The 19,464-nt window shown below is 25.9% G+C and overlaps 1 protein-coding gene across 1 annotated transcript; it reads right to left on the bottom strand.

Moving 5' to 3' along the window:
- Positions 1-5,061: 5,061 nt before the first annotated feature.
- On the bottom strand, positions 5,062-18,724 carry LOC134829258 (cysteine sulfinic acid decarboxylase). The gene is made up of 4 exons (XM_063842263.1): positions 17,646-18,724; positions 11,012-11,228; positions 10,762-10,912; positions 5,062-5,996 (listed from the first exon to the last, which is right to left on the bottom strand). The coding sequence occupies exons 1-4, from the start codon at positions 18,396-18,398 to the stop codon at positions 5,381-5,383; spliced, it is 1,737 nt and encodes a 578-aa protein (XP_063698333.1). The 5' UTR covers positions 18,399-18,724; the 3' UTR covers positions 5,062-5,380.
- Between the last annotated feature and the right edge of the window lie 740 nt (positions 18,725-19,464).

Consider the following 19,464-nt stretch of genomic DNA (forward strand, 5'->3'; position numbering starts at 1 on the left):
TGAAAAAAAAGAAGTGTTTAAGATTCAATTCCAATGGTACTAGTTTAGAGACTATTAAAAAAGTAATACAAAACTAAAATGACTCTTTAAAATTATATTATTAAATTTCTTAAGGAATACTTTAAAAAAAATGAATATCTTAAATACTTATAATCATCATCATTATTAAAAGAAAAATGAAATGAACAAAATCTATATAAAAGCCCATTTTAGAACAAGTTACGAGACGACATTGTATAGTCTTTAGATGCACATATTTTGCACAAACAGTCTTCATTAATATTAAATTATATCATTATTCTTATTATTATTGTTGTTATAAAGAAATTTTTTTTAAAAAAAACTTTTCTCGAGCGTTATTATCATAATATGGACTCAAGTCGGTACTTACTTACTTTGTTATACAAGAGAAAAAAAACTTTTCCTCCTATTGAATATGAAAAGCAAAAAAAAAATACTTTAAAAACTATCTCTTCTTTCTTTGTGTGTACTTTTTACGAATATTTGCTTATTTTGCTCTCGATATTTACTCTCTTCTTCTTATATATTTAAATTTAAAAAAAAATCATACATACAGGTCTTTTCTATATTTTTTAAGTTTATGTGTTTTAAAACTTAAATCTAACATTATATATATTATAAATATATATAAATATATAGATAAACCTGATACTTTGAATTGTGATCTCTTAATATCTAAAAACAAACAAAAAAAATACTATATATATGAAACAAACGAATATTTAACAAATTGGTAGATAAATCTTTCAAACACAAAAAGAAACAAAATCATTATCTTGTTACTATCATAAAAAAAATTATTATTGTTACATAGTGAAATGAAATAATGATTCTATATAGAGTTGAAAACACAATTTATAACATTATATTATACATATATATATCATCATAACACTCTAAAAACTTGAAACTATATAAATATATATATATTAAAAAAAACATATATAAACTAATTGCTTTAAATGCACCTTTTCAACACATCTTTACATACATAGAATATATTAAACAAAAAAAAATAAAAAAAAAAACTTACTTGATAACATTTATTATAATAATAAATAAATATATGAATATATATATTGCATATTTATTGAAAACTATATTTATAAACGTAATTAAAACTTGTACTTACAACTTCATCAACCAAACACACAACTTATATACGAACAAAAAAAAGGTAAAGTCTAGCGAAAAAAAATTGTAAATTGTTACTAGTTACAATATTATTATTATTATTATCGTTAAAGACAAACTAATTACACACAAAATCTAAAGCGATTCGTACCAAAAACGAGTTGATTTTAGTTTTTGAGTCTAAATAACTTGTTAAAGTTTAATAAGTTTAACGCTAGTTATAAAGTTTATCCTTTTAAGTTTCATTCCGTTTCTTACAACTATCCTCCAATAAACTATATATCCAGCTATCTCTCTCTACCCCCCTCCCCCCTTATACTACTAAATACTCTATATACCTATACCAACATGCCCTAAAGAGGAATTTCGAAAAGCAAATGCTCTATATATCACATTGTATATGTTTAAAAGAGTTGATCAATTATTCTAAATTGCGCTACAAGGTGCAAGAATTGTTTCAAAATTAAGTTTATATTATTATAATATATAGTTTTATGATAAATGAAAAAAAAAATAAGAAAACACAAAAAAGAAAAACCAAACCATGATGATTAATTTCATAGTAGTTTGATGTTGGCAATAATAAAATATAATGATAATTGATAAAAATAGATAATAAGATGAAGAAAAAACAAAAAAAAAATAATAAAAAAAAGCCGCCGACTATTTGTTCGACCATAGGTCATTAATATAAATGATAAGTATATACGGTAAAAAAAAAGAGTTAAGTTGTTATTATTATTAGCTAACCGAACTAACTACTATCTATATACTGGAATGATATTACTACCGCAAATACATATAACAAGTTCTTCTCTTCACAAAAAAAGCATTAATTTCTATCAATTGTATAACTAACACTACCTTTAAAAAAACAATTAAACATATATAAAATTATTATATATATAAAAAAAAATCGTCTACATAAAGAAAAAAAAACATCTAAAAAACTAACTTCCTTTTTCAACCAATATCCTACCAACAAAATCTCTATTATATGATTAACACCTCTTTTCATTCATCCGCTTCTAAGCTAATGATTCGATATACTAAGTTTTATTGTTTTAATAATAATAAATAATTATTATTAAATGAAAAAAAAAATATATCATGACCGAAGCAGCAAAAATGTGTTAAAAAATAAAATTCGGAAAAATATAGTTATTGAAACGAAAAATATGAAACACAATGAAAATTATATAATATTATAAATAAATGATAAGTTAATATATATAATAATATATAAAAAGGTGTTAATTAATATTAAAGAAAAAAAAAAGAGATTTAAAAAAATGAGACACAAAATCGAAAAAAAACATATATAATGAACAAATATAAGGATGGAAGTTAAACGTTAATGTTAGATGACTATTATCATTAAAAGTTACAAAAAACGTACACAAAAAAAAATTGAATGAGTATAATAATTATTATATATTACAATAATAATAGTAATAACAACAAGAAGAACAACAAATAATAAAAAAAAAGTTATATAAAAATGACAAAAACTTGATTTATGCAGACAATATACATTCGAAAAATTACAAAAAAAAAAAGTTTTTTTTTATTTCCCATTTTTTAACAATTTTTTTTAAATGGTAAAATGATGATACCGCATTATGCTGGCCAACGAACACCCCAAAGTACGTTACTTTTATTCGTTTTGACAAATGTAAAAATGGGTCCCCTTATCTTCCGTTGTCCGTACTTCCGGTTTTGCTCGTCAAACGGATCCCGTGACAAATTATCAGCAATGACGGCGTTAATGATGAACGTGGTAAGTATAAATGTTGTTATAAAATGTAAGTATTTCATTTTTTTCTTTATACAAAAGGAAATTTTTGTGTCCTTGACGTCGTATTAAAGAATTTACACAAAAAATGCGTTAATCAATCACTTTTGAAACTTTTGAATTTTGACATTCAATCTCTTCTTTTCAAAGCTGTTTTAAACGAAAAAAAGAATATGATCCAGTTTTTGTCTTTGTAGGTTGGTAAGCACTTTTAAAATGAAATTTAAATTAATCTTGAGATATTTTGTTGTCCAAAGTCTGTGTTTTATGTTTGAAATGACACAAAACAAAACACAAAACGAAACCAATTGTGACAAATGTTTAAACGAAAAGGGGAGAAAACCATTCATTAATAATATGAGTAACAAGGCGTCTCCACGATAATTTTGCTCTTTTTTCTTCCACTCCATTATTATGAGAGACACAAAGTGACGGATTGTCCCCCGTTTTAATGGTACGTATCTTTTCCATGCTTCACTGACTTTTGTACACTCGCACAAGTCCGAAAAGCAAGACGAACAATCAATCAATGAATAGGCAGTTTCAGCATTTCTTTTCCCATGTTACGCCATGGAAGCATTGTACAAAAGTTGATGTAAGAAGAAAACGCATTGTGGGTTACGTTACGAGCAGAAAAAAATATACAAGAATGGACGTTAAAACTTGTTTTAGAAAATTTCGTTTTCATCGATCCATAACCAAAAGTGTGAAAAGTTGACATGTCGCAGTAGGAAAAAAATTTCGAGATACGAGCGAATTTTTAACATTGAAACTTAACAAAATCGAATTTAAACATTCAAAATAACTTAAAATTAATTCTTTTGCTTTACAGGGCATCGATGTTTCAAAAATCTTAAACAGAATTCAAGTAAAAAGCAGAAGCATAAAAAATCTCAAACTACCTGAAAATCTTGGATACAAAACCAAGAAAATAAAAATTCAAACTTTTCAAAACAAAAGGCTCAAAACTATTATCTTGAAGCATTTTATCAAACCTGGAAGAGTAAATCTGAAGCTCGAATGATCTGAACGCCAATTTTTGTCTATTTGTTGAAAATGGAGGCATGGCGCCCATCACAAAAGCATCTGTCAAATTCAACTTATTGAATGACGAATTCAGAAACTCTTTGGATGTTTTTAAAAGAGAGCTGAAACGAAGTATTTTTGAAGAAAGCGATGTTTTCTATGAATTATCTCCTTTTAAGATTGGTCGATATTTGCTCCAGTTGACATTTAAAAATATTTGTCCCAATGCACATTCAAGTTTTTTGACCCAAGGCGTATTTTAAAATTTTGACCCAATGCACATTTAAAAAAAAACTTGACCTAATGTAAATTCATAACTTTTGCCCCATTTGACATTTTAATTTAATTGGCCCGATGTACATTTAAAATTTTTGACCCAAAACCTAATTTCGCCCCAGTTGATATTTTGAAATTTTACCCCAATTCACATTAAATACTTTTGTCCCAATGCACATTTTTTTGGTATCTTACCCTGCTCAAATCGTAAAGCTCTTGGGCAGTTTTGTTAAATGGGAAGAAAGAGAAACAAAATAACAAAATTTAAACAATTTTTGGTCGTTAATCAATATTTTCAGTTGTTTGTTTTCTAAAAGTATCTACATTGAGATTGGATAATTTTAAATTAATCCCAAAGTATTTCAAGGTAAAATTTTAACAAAAAAAAATTTTTTAAATTATTGTCAAAAAATATTTGAAATATTTTTAGAGAAGAAAATTTATGTTAAATTACGTTTTTCAGTACAAAAATTCTTAAAAATTGAAAATATTTTTTAAAAAATTTGAAAATTTATTTTTAAAATATGAAAAAACTCAAAAAAGGGCAATTTTGATGAAATTTTTAATTTTTTTTTTTATTTATTTTTGGATAAATTGAATTGCGAAACATGAATTTCTCACAATAAAACTAAAGCCATGAAATTGAGTCAGTCGCGATTGACTGAAGACCAAAAGTAGCAACAACAAAAACGAGCGAAAAGAAATGAACACGAGACAAGAAGAAAAGAAGTAAAAGTATGTTTTTGTGTGAAGAAAAAAAAACTAAAAGAATAAAAGAGAGGAAAAAGAAATATTCACGCTGACGGTTGTTTTTGTGTGTATATTTTTAATAAATATCATTTATTGTCTTCGTTTTAACATATTTCTCTTCTTATACATTTACGTTGTTGTTCAATTTGCGACCCAAATGTCCCCTATATTCTACTACACGTGTCTTGTTGTCTTGTCTGTATCTTGGAATAATTTAGAAATTGCGTAATTTTTCATTTGTTTTTTTCTTTATAAATATAAATAAGGCTAAAATAAATCACTAAAACTACAACACATGCATACTTCCTAAAGCTCTTATCTCCTAAAAAAAAATGATAAAATGTAACGTGCGATAAAATAATTCCTGTTTTTTTTCTCCTACAAATCCTCCGCCAACTTTTCGATCGTCTCGATAATGTGATTCATGTCGGCGTGCGTAAGAGCGGAATTCTGAATAACGAGTCGGAAGAAGTTTGGTTTGTCGTGAATTGGTTGGTAGGTGATCATCATGGCGCCACTTTTCATCATGCGTTCCTTGACTTTGGGAGCGACGCGGTGCAGCGCATCTCGGTACGCTTCTCGTTCAGCGTCGGTTTGGGGTGCGGGGCGATTTCTCAGCGATGGCGGCACATACCAGAAACACACGTTTGTGCATTCGGGCACGTCTAAAACCATCTCGAAGCCGGGTCGTTGCTTAATGGTGCGCGTAAAATATTCCGCACAATCGAATGCCTGATCGACATGTTGCTCGAAACCTCGGGTGCCCTTGGCGCGCCACATAAACCAAAATTTGAGGACATCGGCACGACGCCCGCACTGAATGTGTTTGTCGCCCGTGTCGTATTTTGTGTCGTAGAATTTGTCCTTTTGGAAGAGGTACGTGGCATTTGTCGAGTTACATTGGGACAAAATGTTTTCGTGTCGCGTCAAGAATGTCGAGCATTGTTGGGGAGCTGTCAGCAATTTATGCGGGTTCCATGTAACGGAATCGGCACTGTAATTAGAAATGGAGAAAATTAAATATATGGAAAAATATTATTTTTTTTCTGTTTTTTTCGTAAAAGCTCTACAAGAGCAAGGCCATTACATTTGTGTGCAAAGTGCTAGTTATTATTAAATATGTTGCTATAGCATGATAATTTGTTAGTAATATAATTGCAATATGTGTGTCAAGCGAAAAAAAAATATGTATGTTTTCACCCATAAAACTGATTACAATTGTATAATAACTAACTAGCCTTCATTATGACCAAACACGAATCGGACAGTTGTCGACAAAAAAAAACACAATTTTCCTCTTTTTTTTCGGTGAAAATCTTTTTCCAGTTGGACAAAATAAAGTTCAAATGACTCCATTACCCGATTCACGTGCCATACAATTTATTTTATTTAATCATCATTATTACCGCGCCAGATTTCCTTTTTGTTCCGCTTTCTTACACGTTTTTTTTTATTTTATTTTTTCAACAGAGTTCCGCCGCCACAATCATAATAATCATCGTAAAACAAATAATCAAGTAAACTGTGTGTGGCTTTGAAGTTACAAAATGAGTGAAAACGGCAAAAAAAAACCACCCGAAAACGATGATGTTTAAAGAAGTAATAAAAGTGGGAATCGATAAAATTTTAGTCCGTAGACTTTTCAAGGCAAAGAATGAAATTTAGTACAAGTACAACAGAAAAATTACCCGAAAAATTTTTATGTGATATGTAGGGTTTTTGAATGAAAGCGCATTTTTCTATATTTATTATTTTGAATTGAATCTCAAGATAAAAAAAAAATATTTGGATTTTTTTTTTGTTTTTGATTTTCTTAAATTTTATATATTGATTTAAAATTAAAATTATGTTTAAAAAAAATTAAAAATTATTTAAATATGAAATTAAGAAAAATAAAATGAATTTAAATTTATCATTACTTTAAAAATAAAAAATATAAATAATAAAATTTAATTTTAATTTATTTATTAAATTTAATTAAAATTAAAAAAAAATAATTTATTTATTTAATTAATTCAAATTAAATATAGTTTAATAAAACAAAATAAAATAATTTTTTTATAAATTAAAAATTAATTTTTATTAAGAAAATTTTAAACAAGATAAATTAAAATTAAATTTTATTATTTATATTTTTTATTTTTAAAATAATGATAAATTTAAATTCATTTTATTTTTCTTAATTTCATATTTAAATAATTTTAAATTTTATTTAACGATAAAAATTCTAAAAAAAACTAATTGAAAAAATTCAATATTATTTTATTCATAATTTAATTTTTGATCAAATATCTTTGATATATTTTGACATTTTAGTATGTTTCAAATAATTTTTAATAAATACAGTTATTATAAAAAATATTTTTTTTTTCATAAAGGCAGATTTAAAATGATTCAATTTTTTCAAATATAAAAATTTAAATAAATTAAAATATGTAATTTCTTTTGAAATATTTACACCTATATTTATTTTAATAAAATTTTATTTAAATGAAGTGAATTAAAATTTTTAATTTTTTATTCATTTGTCTTTAAAAAATTTAAAGCATTTGAAATCCATTTTCATAAAAATATTTTTAAAAAATATCTTTTAAAATTATTTAATTAATAATTGCATTTATTAAAATTATTTGAAAAATATTTTATTAAATAAATTTTTCAAATAAATATTTTAAAAATTTAAATAATTTCAAAATAAATAAAATAAATTTAAAAATAAAAAAAATTGAACATTTTTAATTATTTTTTAAAAATATTTATTTAAATTTAAAAATTTATTTTTTTTAAAACCAAATGAAAAAAATAATTTAAAAATTTTTTTAAAGACAGACAGACCAAAAAAAAATGTTTTCCATTTAATTGAATTTAGAAATGCACAAAAACAAAAGTAAGGTAAGGTTATAGGTAAAAAAATCACTCATTGGCAAAAAGTTGTAAAAATAACAAAATAATGACATTCAATTCGCATTACGATAACATTTTATATTCCATCAAAATCAATGAAGTGATTCGTGGCCTTTGATTGTATTTTTTTTTTGTTTCCCTAAATTTCGACTAAATTTTGACGTGCAAGCGATATTTCTTGGAACCATTCCAAAATTTCGTATCCTTCTTCTCCAATCTTCTCTTCATTTTATATTTTAAGAAAATTGATTCGCCTTTAAAATTATTATTCCCAACAAACTCCTTAAACATGTGCAAGTGTGAGTCATAAAATGCTCGAGAAAGATATTTATCTTTATAGTTGTTAGTTAGTTCGGTCGATGCTTCAAGAGACATTTTCAATTTTCCATTAACCTTGTAACCAAACTTTAAAGCGGTGTGACACAAAATTTAATTTCTACCTAAGTAAACGCGTGAAATGGAAAATAAAATTAGTTTCTGTTTACATTAACACGGATCGTCAAAGGTCTCAACTATCCGCATGTGAATTTTTTTAGCATTTTTTTTATTTTTATTTTTTTCAATGAACGAGAGCGACTCACTTTTATCATTAAAAATTCAACATTAAACATTATCCTTAATGGAATAACCCATGCCAATATGCTTATTCATGATTGTCGGTGGTAGCCACAGCGAGAGAGGGAGAGAAAAAAAAGTTCTAGCCGCGCCAGCTTTATTTTCAAGATAAAAACTGAAGTGAAAAGATTTTTTGATATGATAAGGACAGAAAAAAAAATTTCGTTCGTACATGGAACTAACAAAAAATTGTTGTTGTTGAATCTAGATATCACAAGCACCTCCTCGGGCATGCATACATTTATTATATTACAGTACAACAACACCTGCTACTCCCGCAAACAAACACAGACCGAAGCAAGTAAGCAATTTGTTGGCACTATTTAACTTGACACTGTTTAGCTTTAAAAAAAAAGAGGAATAACATTATGGCATGAAACGCTCGGCTGTGGCTCGCTGCTTCAACAATTGAGTTTTGTATTTTTTATGGCGTGGTGCGCCTTCATTTCGGACACACACAAACACATCGTGATATAAAAATGAAACGGAAGTAAAGTGGATATGATTATTGATATTATTATGTCGATATATACGAGCGCCCCGTTGTACAATATGGCATAACGGAGGAATGATATATGTGTACAAACGACGCGAGTATGCAAATTTAAAGCACGAAAAATTTTTTCAAGAAGTTGTCGTGTGATGGAAATTCTTTTTTTGATTTTGGCTTTTGACAATTTTTTTGATTTTTTTTTATTATTTAAATAAATTCGAATTGAAAAATTAATTTTATTGAAAATTTAAAATGTGCTTTGGGTAAAAAAATTTTAAATATTCAATGGGCTAAAAAATTATATACAAAAAAAAATAATTTTTTTAAAGTATTCAGAGCTTTTTTAACAATAAAAAATAAAATGTGCATTGGGACAAAATTTTAAAATTTGTATTGGGTCGAAAAATGTAAAATTTGTATTGGACAGAAAAAAATTAAAATTAATTTTATTTTTAAAAAATGTGTTCAGGGTTTTTTTTAGAAATTTATATATTAAAATGTGCATTGGGTTAAAAATTTAGATTTGTGAACTGGGCAAAAATTCAATGTGCATATTTTCAATTTTTTTTATTACAAAAGCTTAAAAATATGAAATAAAAATAAAAATTAAGAAATTTTTTAAATGAGAATTTTAAAATGTGCATTGGGGCAAAAAATTAGAATGTGTATTGGGCAACCATAATTTATTGTTCAATGAGCATATTTACGATTTAAGGCAAAAGCTTCAAAATATGTATTAGGATCAAAAAAGCAAAAAAAATTAAGAGGAAATTTTAAAATGTGCATTGGGACTTTTGTAAAATTGTTTTTTTTTTAAATGATTTTTTTAAGTTTATAATAAAAAAATTGGCATTGGGGCAAAATTTTTAATATTTTTTTAGAAAGTTCAATTAATTTCAAATAATTGTTGTTTTTTTTAATAAGTTATTTAATTTAAAAGTAAAACGTGTAAGATATCTTCAAAATGTGCATTGGGTAAAATTTATTTTGGGCAAATATTTCGAAATTTGTATTGAGTAAATTTTTTTAAGAATATGCATTGGGACATTTAAGATGAAAATTTAAAATTTATTTTTTTGCAATTTTTTGAAATTTGCAAAATTTGCATTGGGAAAAATTTTTGAATTTTAAAGAATATTTTTCTTAAAATTTGCATTAGGGCAAAAATTTGTTGAAAATGTGCATTAGGATTAAAAAGTAAAATATTTTATGGGTAAAAAAATTTTAAATTAATTTGTATCTCGTCAAAAGTTCAAAATGTGCATTGGGCTTATGCTTACAGGGTATTAAATCTTTATAAAAAATAAATCTCTTGTTTTAACAATTTATTTAGGTCAAACTGAAGGACACTCCAACTGTTATAATCTCGTTTTTTGGGAAAATCTTTCGAAATGCGATGAAAAATAGCGATAAAAAGAGCAAAAGCTAAATCAAGGCTATATTTGTGATTTGCTGTGTGTATGTGTGTGTGTAAAAGAACCAACAACCAGTTTTGCGTAAGGAAGAATAGTTTTGTGGCTTTTCCATATACAAAAACACAAACCGTATGTTCGTTTGAATAAAATATAATTTATGTATTACGGATTCCTATAATATGAGGGAAACATGTCTTATATGGGCCATAAAAGCAAAAGAAGAAAAAAAATGAATGCGCGATCAATAACGACGTAACTACTTGTTCACCCCCGAAAAAAAAGCAAAAGTCGATTTCTGATAAATGTATAAATAAATACGTTCAACCACCTACCGTTCAACTCCTTTCAGCAATTGTCGGTATTTCTTAGACATCAGGGCACCGCCGCCCCATGCAGCATCGACATGGAACCACATGTTGTATTTGGCGCAAAGGTCTGCAATACCTTCCAATGGATCGAATGCCCCCAGGACTGTTGTGCCGGCTGTTAACGCAAAAAAAAATAAAGTAAATGTCAGCAATTAAGGCGAGAATAGAGAAAAAGTGATGCAACAATGTCATGTTGTTTCGTGTTAATACAAACCTGTCGCTGATACCATAAATGGCTTTCCGCCTTCGGTTATTGCCCTTTGAATTTGCTGCTCCAAGTTGACGAGACACATCTTGCCACGCGAATCTGTCTTGATGGGGAAGACGTTGTCGAAACCGATGCCCATGAATGACGCGAGTTTCTTCACGGAATAGTGAGCGTCTTCCGATGTGAAGAGAACGAGACGGGGCAAACCAAAGAGACCTCGAGTCTGAAAAAAAAGAGAAAAAATTATTTTATTTAAAAGAAAAAATTATTTTATCTAAAAAAAATTTATTAAAAATAATTTTATTAAAAAAAAATTATTTACAAAAAATTAATTTTATTAAAAAAATAAAAATAAAATCCTTCAAAAATTTAACGTTCGAGCTCAAAAATTTTTATTTATTTATTTTTTTTTATTTATTTTTTTATTTATTTTTTATTTTATTATTTTTTTTTTTTTTTTGAACGGAAGAAGATTTTTTTTAAAAGACAAGATGATTCAACAAAAACAGCAACAAATGGTCCGTTATTAAAATTGATTGTTAATCAATATTTTCTAAAGTAAATATTTTTTTCGTTTCAAGGCGCATTTATAACCCTCTGTACTAAAGGGAAGCTATTCATATGGAAAAATTGGGGTTTTTCGATGAGAAGATCAAATTTAAGGAAAAATAAAGTTAACTTTAATGAGTTGTCACAATAAATTTTGTTTTCAAAAGAAACTTTTAAACATCCTGAAGTTTGAAGGAAATGCACAAAAAATAAATTTAATCAATTTAAACTTTTAATTGGTTTAGTTAAATATTTAACTGTATCAATAAATTATTAAACTAAATAAATTTATATTAAATTTAAAAGAGTTTGAACTAACTCAAAAGCTCGTTCAGAAATATTCTTTTTATTTTTCACTCAATTTGTATTGAAAAATAAAAGAAAAATAAAATGAACAGAAAAAATTTAAAATTTTTCTAAACATAATTTTATGACATTTTGATTCAAATAGTAATTTATTTTAAAATATAAAAAATTTTCAAAATAATAAAAAAGCAAAAAAAAAATTAGTTCTTTAATTAAAAAAAAATTAAGATGCAATGATATTTTTAAAAAATAATTTGAAAAAAATTGACTTTACTTTTAAAAATGCCTTGAATTTACAAAAAAAAATTTTTTTTTCAAAAATATCCAATGAAAAAATTAATTTATGTATGAAATTAATTAAAAATTAATAAAATAAATTAATAAATTATATTATCCAAAATTAATTAAAATTAAAATTTATAAAAAATAAAAAAAAATTAATAATATTTTTTTTTTAAATTTATTTGAATTGTTAAATAAATTTAAATTAATAATTTAATAACAATTATTATTTAAATTAATTTTTAAATAATTAATTTTGATTTTTAAATAAATATTAAGTTAACATTTTAATTTATTTTTTTAAAAATTTTATTTAAATATTTTTTGAACGAATTTGATTTAAAAATAATTTATTGTATTAAAAATATAAGAACTTTTGATAATAAAATATGCAAAAACTAATTTTTTAAAAAAAAGTCATTGAAAGGCAAAAATAATAAAAAAAGCAAGAATAAAAAAATCTTCAAGAAAAAAAATTCTTCCGCTTTTTTTTATATTGCATCTTAAATCCGTTAACAAATTATGTAAATCTAATGTCACTTCCTTACCACAAAACACGCGCCATGCCCATTCAACAGAACTAAAATTAGAGTTCTAAACCAATTAGCATGGCTTTACAAATTAATTTAAAATTATCTCATAATTTTTTTGCTTGAGTACAGCTGCCGATACAAATAACAATAATTATTAAACAATGCTCAGAGGATGACGTGACTATACCAACGTAACGTCAAAAACCACCAAGGACACACTCAATTTAATTTAATGATTAATTAATAATTGAACAATTGGCGTATCCGTAACAGTTGATTGAGACCACGAGATTCGATAATGGCCGACAGATTTTTGAATGCAGAATAAATTAACAGTCATTAGTTCTTTTTGCGGTAATTAGAAGGCACGTAGCATCTTGCTTACGTTCGCTTTTATTCAGCTATCTGTTGTCACTTCCTGTCCATTAAACAATTTTCGTCGTTGAAAAGTGATTTTTTTTGCATTTTTTATGCGGAAAAATATTTAAAAAAAAAATTTTACAAGGATAAAATTTTTTTTTTGGGGAAAAAGTTGCAGCGAAAATTGATTTCAGTGTGAAGTTTATCGATCGAAACCATTGACCTCATTGCGTTGTTGTGTCTAAACCATATAAATATTATTATACACACAATTTTATATATTAATAATTACTTTGTACCCAATAAATTAATTATTTAGCATCGTGCACACACGAATGTACATGACCTTTACCTACAAGCGCGCGCTAGACTCGAGCCATCAGTCATCGAGCCGCTGTTCTGTTCAGTGAAATTAAAGTGAAACCATCCGTTAAAAATTTTTCTCGTACAACATTTAAAGCGTAGATACCCGACAAAAAACCGTCAATGTCATGCATTTCATTATTTTATTACTTAAACTTGTGCTTTGCTTACGAAAACTGGGCTGTGGTGTTAATGATTTTCAGCATTATATAAATGCAAGTTAAGCACCAACACGCCGAACTAACCGGCAAAACATGCAATCGAAAGTGTATCATTATTTATATTTAGATGCAAACATTTTTTCCTCTCACTGAAATTATTCGCGAAAATTAAAATTACCGTTCAAGGTTCTCGAAACTACTAAATAATTATAAATGAAGAAAATTGTTGGAAAAAATTCCTTTTGACGTCGATGATCAAGGATCGATATGGGTTACAAAAGTTTTTTTTTTTGCACAAAAAAAAATGATAGAAAGGAAAGAGAATGAATTGTGAAGTAAATCCCTTTTATCAAATTATAATAATCAATAAAGCACACATGGACGACACACACTCGAAAGGGAAAAATCGTCGTTTCATCATAAATATACAAATGTTTTCCCATTTAATGTGGGTGAAGGACATGCACGGTTTTCCCTTCGTAGTGCATAGAATTTTTATTCCAAGTACTTGATAGTGTTAGAAAATTTTGTGGTTGGGAAAATTAAAATTATGAAAGCGCATTTGAGATATTTATTAAAATAATTTTAAAAAAAAATTCAGAAATATTTTTTTTTAATTTTTGATTAATTTGAATTTTATTAAATAACAAAAATCAACAAATTTATTTTTTTTTAATTTTAATTCAATTAAATTTAAATTAAATAAAATAAATTTTAATTTAAATTAAATTAAATAAAAATTAATTTAAATTAAATTTAAATTAAATTAAATTATAATTTTATTAAATTAAATTTAATTAAATTTTAATTAAATAATTTTTTTTTAATTTTTTAAAATTATTTTATATTAAATTTTTTTAAAAATTAAATTGAAAAAATTTTAAATTACTTTTTTTTTTAAATAAATAATTATGTTAATTAAAATTTAATTTAAATTAATTTCAGAATATTAAATAATTCAAATAATAATTATTTAAAAAAAATCTGAAAATGTTAATATTTAAAATATTTTTTCAATTAACTAAACATTTATGTTAGAATTTTAATTTAAACTAAATTTAATTTTATTTGATTTTTATTAATAAATTTAATTCATCAATTGAATTCAATTGAATTCAAGTAATAAAATTTAAAAAAATTTTTTTTTTTCATTTATCAAATTGAATCAAAAAATGCTGAAAAATATATTTTTAATAATTTTTTGACTTGTTAACGATTTTTAAAGCTTAATTTGTTTTCATTTCATTTTTTTCTGAATTGAATTTTCTGTAAATGACTTTTAAAACTTCTTAAAAGTTGTCAAAAAGTTTTTCTGTTCAATAGTTTTAATCAATTAAAGAAATTATTTTTTAAAAAAAATGAACCAAGTGAAGGCTTTTATGTTAAGCTTCTTAACTAAAAGGAAATTTAAAAAATGATAATTTATATTAAGACTTTTCAACAAAAAATTTCTTCTCGGAAATTTTATTTTTAAATTATTTTTTTTTATTTTATTTTTATTTATTTTTTTTTTTTGTAAAAAAATAATACCTAAATAGACCAATGAAAAATAATTTAAAATAAATACAAAATGCGGTTTATGCTTCTTGAAAATGCATCAAAGTAACAAAAACTAAAAATATCTTATAAAAAATTGCCACAAAATTGCACAACAAGACAGACTTTCTCAACAATTTTCTCGAAAACTCAAGAAAAAAAAACTTTTGTTAAACATCTCAAACGGTACACAAAAGAAAAATGATTGACATTCATTCTTTTATAGTCAGACTTTCTCATTCTCTTGTGTGATAAATTTTCGTACGTGATCTATTTAATAAAAAAAAAATTACGTATAAAATGTGAGGCAACAAATTTCAATAAGTATACAATATTTTTAAACAGATATTCACTTTTTTTTCTATTTTTCGAGTCATGCTAGTTATGTTAAAAAATTCATAAAAAATGTAACTTTTCTCACCTTTTTACATTTCATAATAAAATATTTTTTTTTTTTTGCCCGAAAGGTTCAAATCGTCATCAATAAATAATTATTTTAATGATAAATCTACCGAGGTCAAAATACTTATGTGTGCTAATAAATGGCAATTATTCAAACAATTTTTACAGTGAATTCTCCGCAGGAAATTCAAGCTATTTATGACTATAGAATTATCTCGCCCGCGCGATGAAATATTTCGCATTAGTTAAATGCTGCTAATTATTGTCAAACGAATATGGAAAATAGGTCACACGGGATAATCCGTTATTTTGCTCTAAAATTCATTTTTTGTAACGAATACTAATAAACAATAAATTTTTTCATACAACAGAAAAAAAAATGTAATTACATAGTCAATCATTTCCTTTTTTTTCTGTTGTTTCGTTTCATTGATTCAACATTCAACTTACGCGAGCGGTAAGCCAGAAAAAAAGAGAGAATATTAATGAATGTAAATAGAATCGCATTTTGCAAGATCAAGGCCAAGAATATAAATATATATTTTTGTGTTCTTGCTTCGATTTTGTTTCTCTTTCTCTCTTTTTTCAGCGTTTTTTTTTACTATTTATTAATTTTGATGCTTTGAGTCACGCAAGTTCTTGTCCTCGACAATTAAAGGGGGAAGGCTCGTGCCTTCGACAAAGTCTAAAAATCAATCAAGGCTTTTTAGTTTTTTTTTTCGCTTTGATTGGTAAAAAATACCTGACGTCTCCACTCGATCAAACATGATTTTAAGTGGCTGTTTATTGGTGAGTCAGGCGATGTGAGAGACAATTTAGAAATTTATTATTACAAATAATGCATGATGCTGGCACGTGTCTTGGATGCAATCCAACAAAAAAAGGGAAGCAATGCAAGATGTTGTCGTATAGGCAACAACAACGCAGTAAAAGTGTTTTTGATCATACACAAATCTATAGTTGGATTAAACGGGTGATATTTTAATTTATATTTTTAATTTTATTAATTTTTTGTTCCAGCGAATATTTTTTGACACGATTTTTTTTAATTAAATAAAAAATATATTTTTTTTTGCTCAATGAAACGAATTTCATGTTTTTGAGAATTATTGAGATTTAAATTTATAAAAGTTTTTAATTTAATTTTTAATTTTATTCAGGCCGTTTCAAATAAAACTCAATAGTTTTGTTCAAAATTTTTGAAATTAAAATAAATAAAAATTTAAAATATTTTTTTTTTCATACAAAATGTCAAATTGTTGATCGTTAATGTGTATTAAAAATTTATTTAAAAAAATTTTTATTAAAATTGAAAAAAATGAATATCTTAAAAATAACTGTCAAAATTTTTTTGAAAAAAAAATTTAATAATTTTTATGAAAATTATTTTTTAAAGAAAATTTCATGTCGAAATACGATTTTCAATACAAAAAAATTTTTGATGAAATTTTTAACTTTTTTTTTTGCCCCATAAAAACTTTTAAAATGTTCAATTTAATTGTTCATGGTTTAGGGCTAGTTTACTTTATTTTAACGTTTTTAATCACATAATCTTTGGCTTTCTTTTTAAATTGAGTCAATGTCAATACAATAGTATCACAGGTTTTAGTCAATTCGTTAAAAAATGATTCTTCCTTGTGAACTGAATTTATTTGAAGACTTTTTAACTTTCAGATAATCTGGCGAGAGATCCTTTATGCATTTTATAAGTCAGGATTCTTATTAATTCAGTTTGTTTCAACATATCGCTAATTCTGGTATACATATTTGAATCAGTCAGTGATCTCAATGCTTGATTTTGTACCTTTTGTAATTCATTTAAATCAGTTTCATTGTTCAAAATGGAGCTGCAGAAATCCATTCACGAAGTTTACTGAGAAAGCTTACGATTTCATAGTATGAAGTTCAATAAAGCTCTGAGGTAAGTTTTAAGTAACTTTTCATAATAATTTTTTTTCTTTCAGGTAAGAGGTTTCGTTAGAGTCTAACGATCTCTTTCAATTATGTTCAAATCTGTGCCTTTGTAGAGTTCCTTTAAAAGTTTATAAAATTATGTATGTAACTTAAGTATTGTCATCTCATGTAAATTATTTCGTTGGAAGTACCTTTCGATGCAAAACCCTGGAATTAAAAAAAATCAAAACTTACCTTAATTTCTGGCATAAAGTTGTAACGAGCACAAGCGATGGCATATCCATTAGCAATCGATCCTCCCGGACAAAAGATTCCATCGCCTTTCCCTCCATTCCATCCAACAATCTGTCTCATCTCCTGCAACACAATTTCCTCCATCAAAATCAACACGGGCGCTACTTCGTACGTATAAACACTCGGATTCAAGGCATCCGTCAACCATTGTCCCGCCAACGCATAAGCATCCACAGCGGAGAACAATTGATTCACAAAATACGGATGTCCCGTCTTAACGGAATACTTGATCGTGTCTCGCATCAATTCCATGAGTTTCTCATCGGAATCCGGTTCACTTTTCAACTCCAAATCCACGAGTTTCAACATCTCCTCGGGACTCTTCCATTCGAGCACTTTATTCGCACGATCTGTGCCATTGAACACCGCCAATTGGATAACCTCATCGACAAAATTACGCAAAAATTTCTCGTGTTTTGCGCGGTTTGGTAAACTCGCGTAACGACCTTCCATGTTGCTACTGCTACTTGGCATTAATCCATTTTTGTTCGTTGCTGCCATTTTGCTGCTATCTTGATTCAAGCGGAATTTCGACGTTAATTTTGCTGGGGATGTTGATAGTTCATCCTCTGAACCACTACTGCCACTCTCAACCCCGCTTGATAACACACTGCTTGCATCGTCTTGTAGCGACGCTTGCTTGGCTGATGCACCATTCTCACTGGCTGCAATTTCAAAATCCAACAATGGCATATTTGAACTGATGAGCTTTAATTTTTCTATTTTTAATTCACCGCGATTTATTTATATATCTTTGTTTATATTTGTTTTTGTAACTTTTTGTTTTTTGTTTATGAATGACGACTGTCGTTTAGAGCCCTCTTTCACTGTATGCTTATTATTTAATCAAATAATTATTTTATTAACTGTGCATTTAATGTTATTTTAAATCTCACTGATTTTTTTTTCTTAATTTTTTATTATTTAAATATTTTTTTTTCACTTAAGAAACGGTCAAACTCAATTTTTTTAGCAAATAAAAAAAATGCTACAAAATTTGCCGTTATTCGTCGTCGATCACTGATCTTACACCGAAGAGTTTAAAAATTAAACTGACAATTCTATTCCTGTTCTACCTCCCTTATATAAACCGTGACAAGCATAGCGTCTTATAGCAGCAATGTCTACAAAGAAACAGCCTTTACACCACTACAAATCACATTTTTTTACAATTTATTTCTTCTTATGTGCAAAAAAAAATCATATTTACAGATCGCGTATACGCGCTTTTGTACCCCCAAGTTGTACGATCAAGCAGCAACGAACAAAGGTACTCACACAGATAAATAATAATAAACTTTACTACTTGAAAAGATGTACTTGTGCGATTAATCAGGTATTTAGTTCATATATGCAGTTAGTAGTTAATTGGAACAAAAAATCAGGTGCAATCGAGCATAAGATGATAATTTAATGTTTAATTCATCAAATTTTATTGCCGATCTAGAATTAATTTTGAGGTTATGTGCAATTTAAAAAAAATGGCGCGAAAAAGTTTTGAAATATTTTTTTCATACAAAATGACAAAATTCTAAAGAAATATAAAAAATTTAAAAATTCAAAATATATATTGGAAAAATAATTCAGTTCAGTAATTTAATTAAAAATTTCTTTTTAAAAAGAAAATTCGTTCAATTTTAAATGCAAAAAAAAATTAAAATTTTATATAAGTTTTATAAAAAATATAATTAAAAAAAATTAAATTAAATGTAAAAAAAAAATCATAAAAAAATAAAATAAAAAGAATAATTAAAATTTA

The sequence above is a fragment of the Culicoides brevitarsis genome, chromosome 2 (assembly GCF_036172545.1).
Source record: "Culicoides brevitarsis isolate CSIRO-B50_1 chromosome 2, AGI_CSIRO_Cbre_v1, whole genome shotgun sequence".
Lineage (NCBI taxonomy): Eukaryota > Metazoa > Arthropoda > Insecta > Diptera > Ceratopogonidae > Culicoides > Culicoides brevitarsis.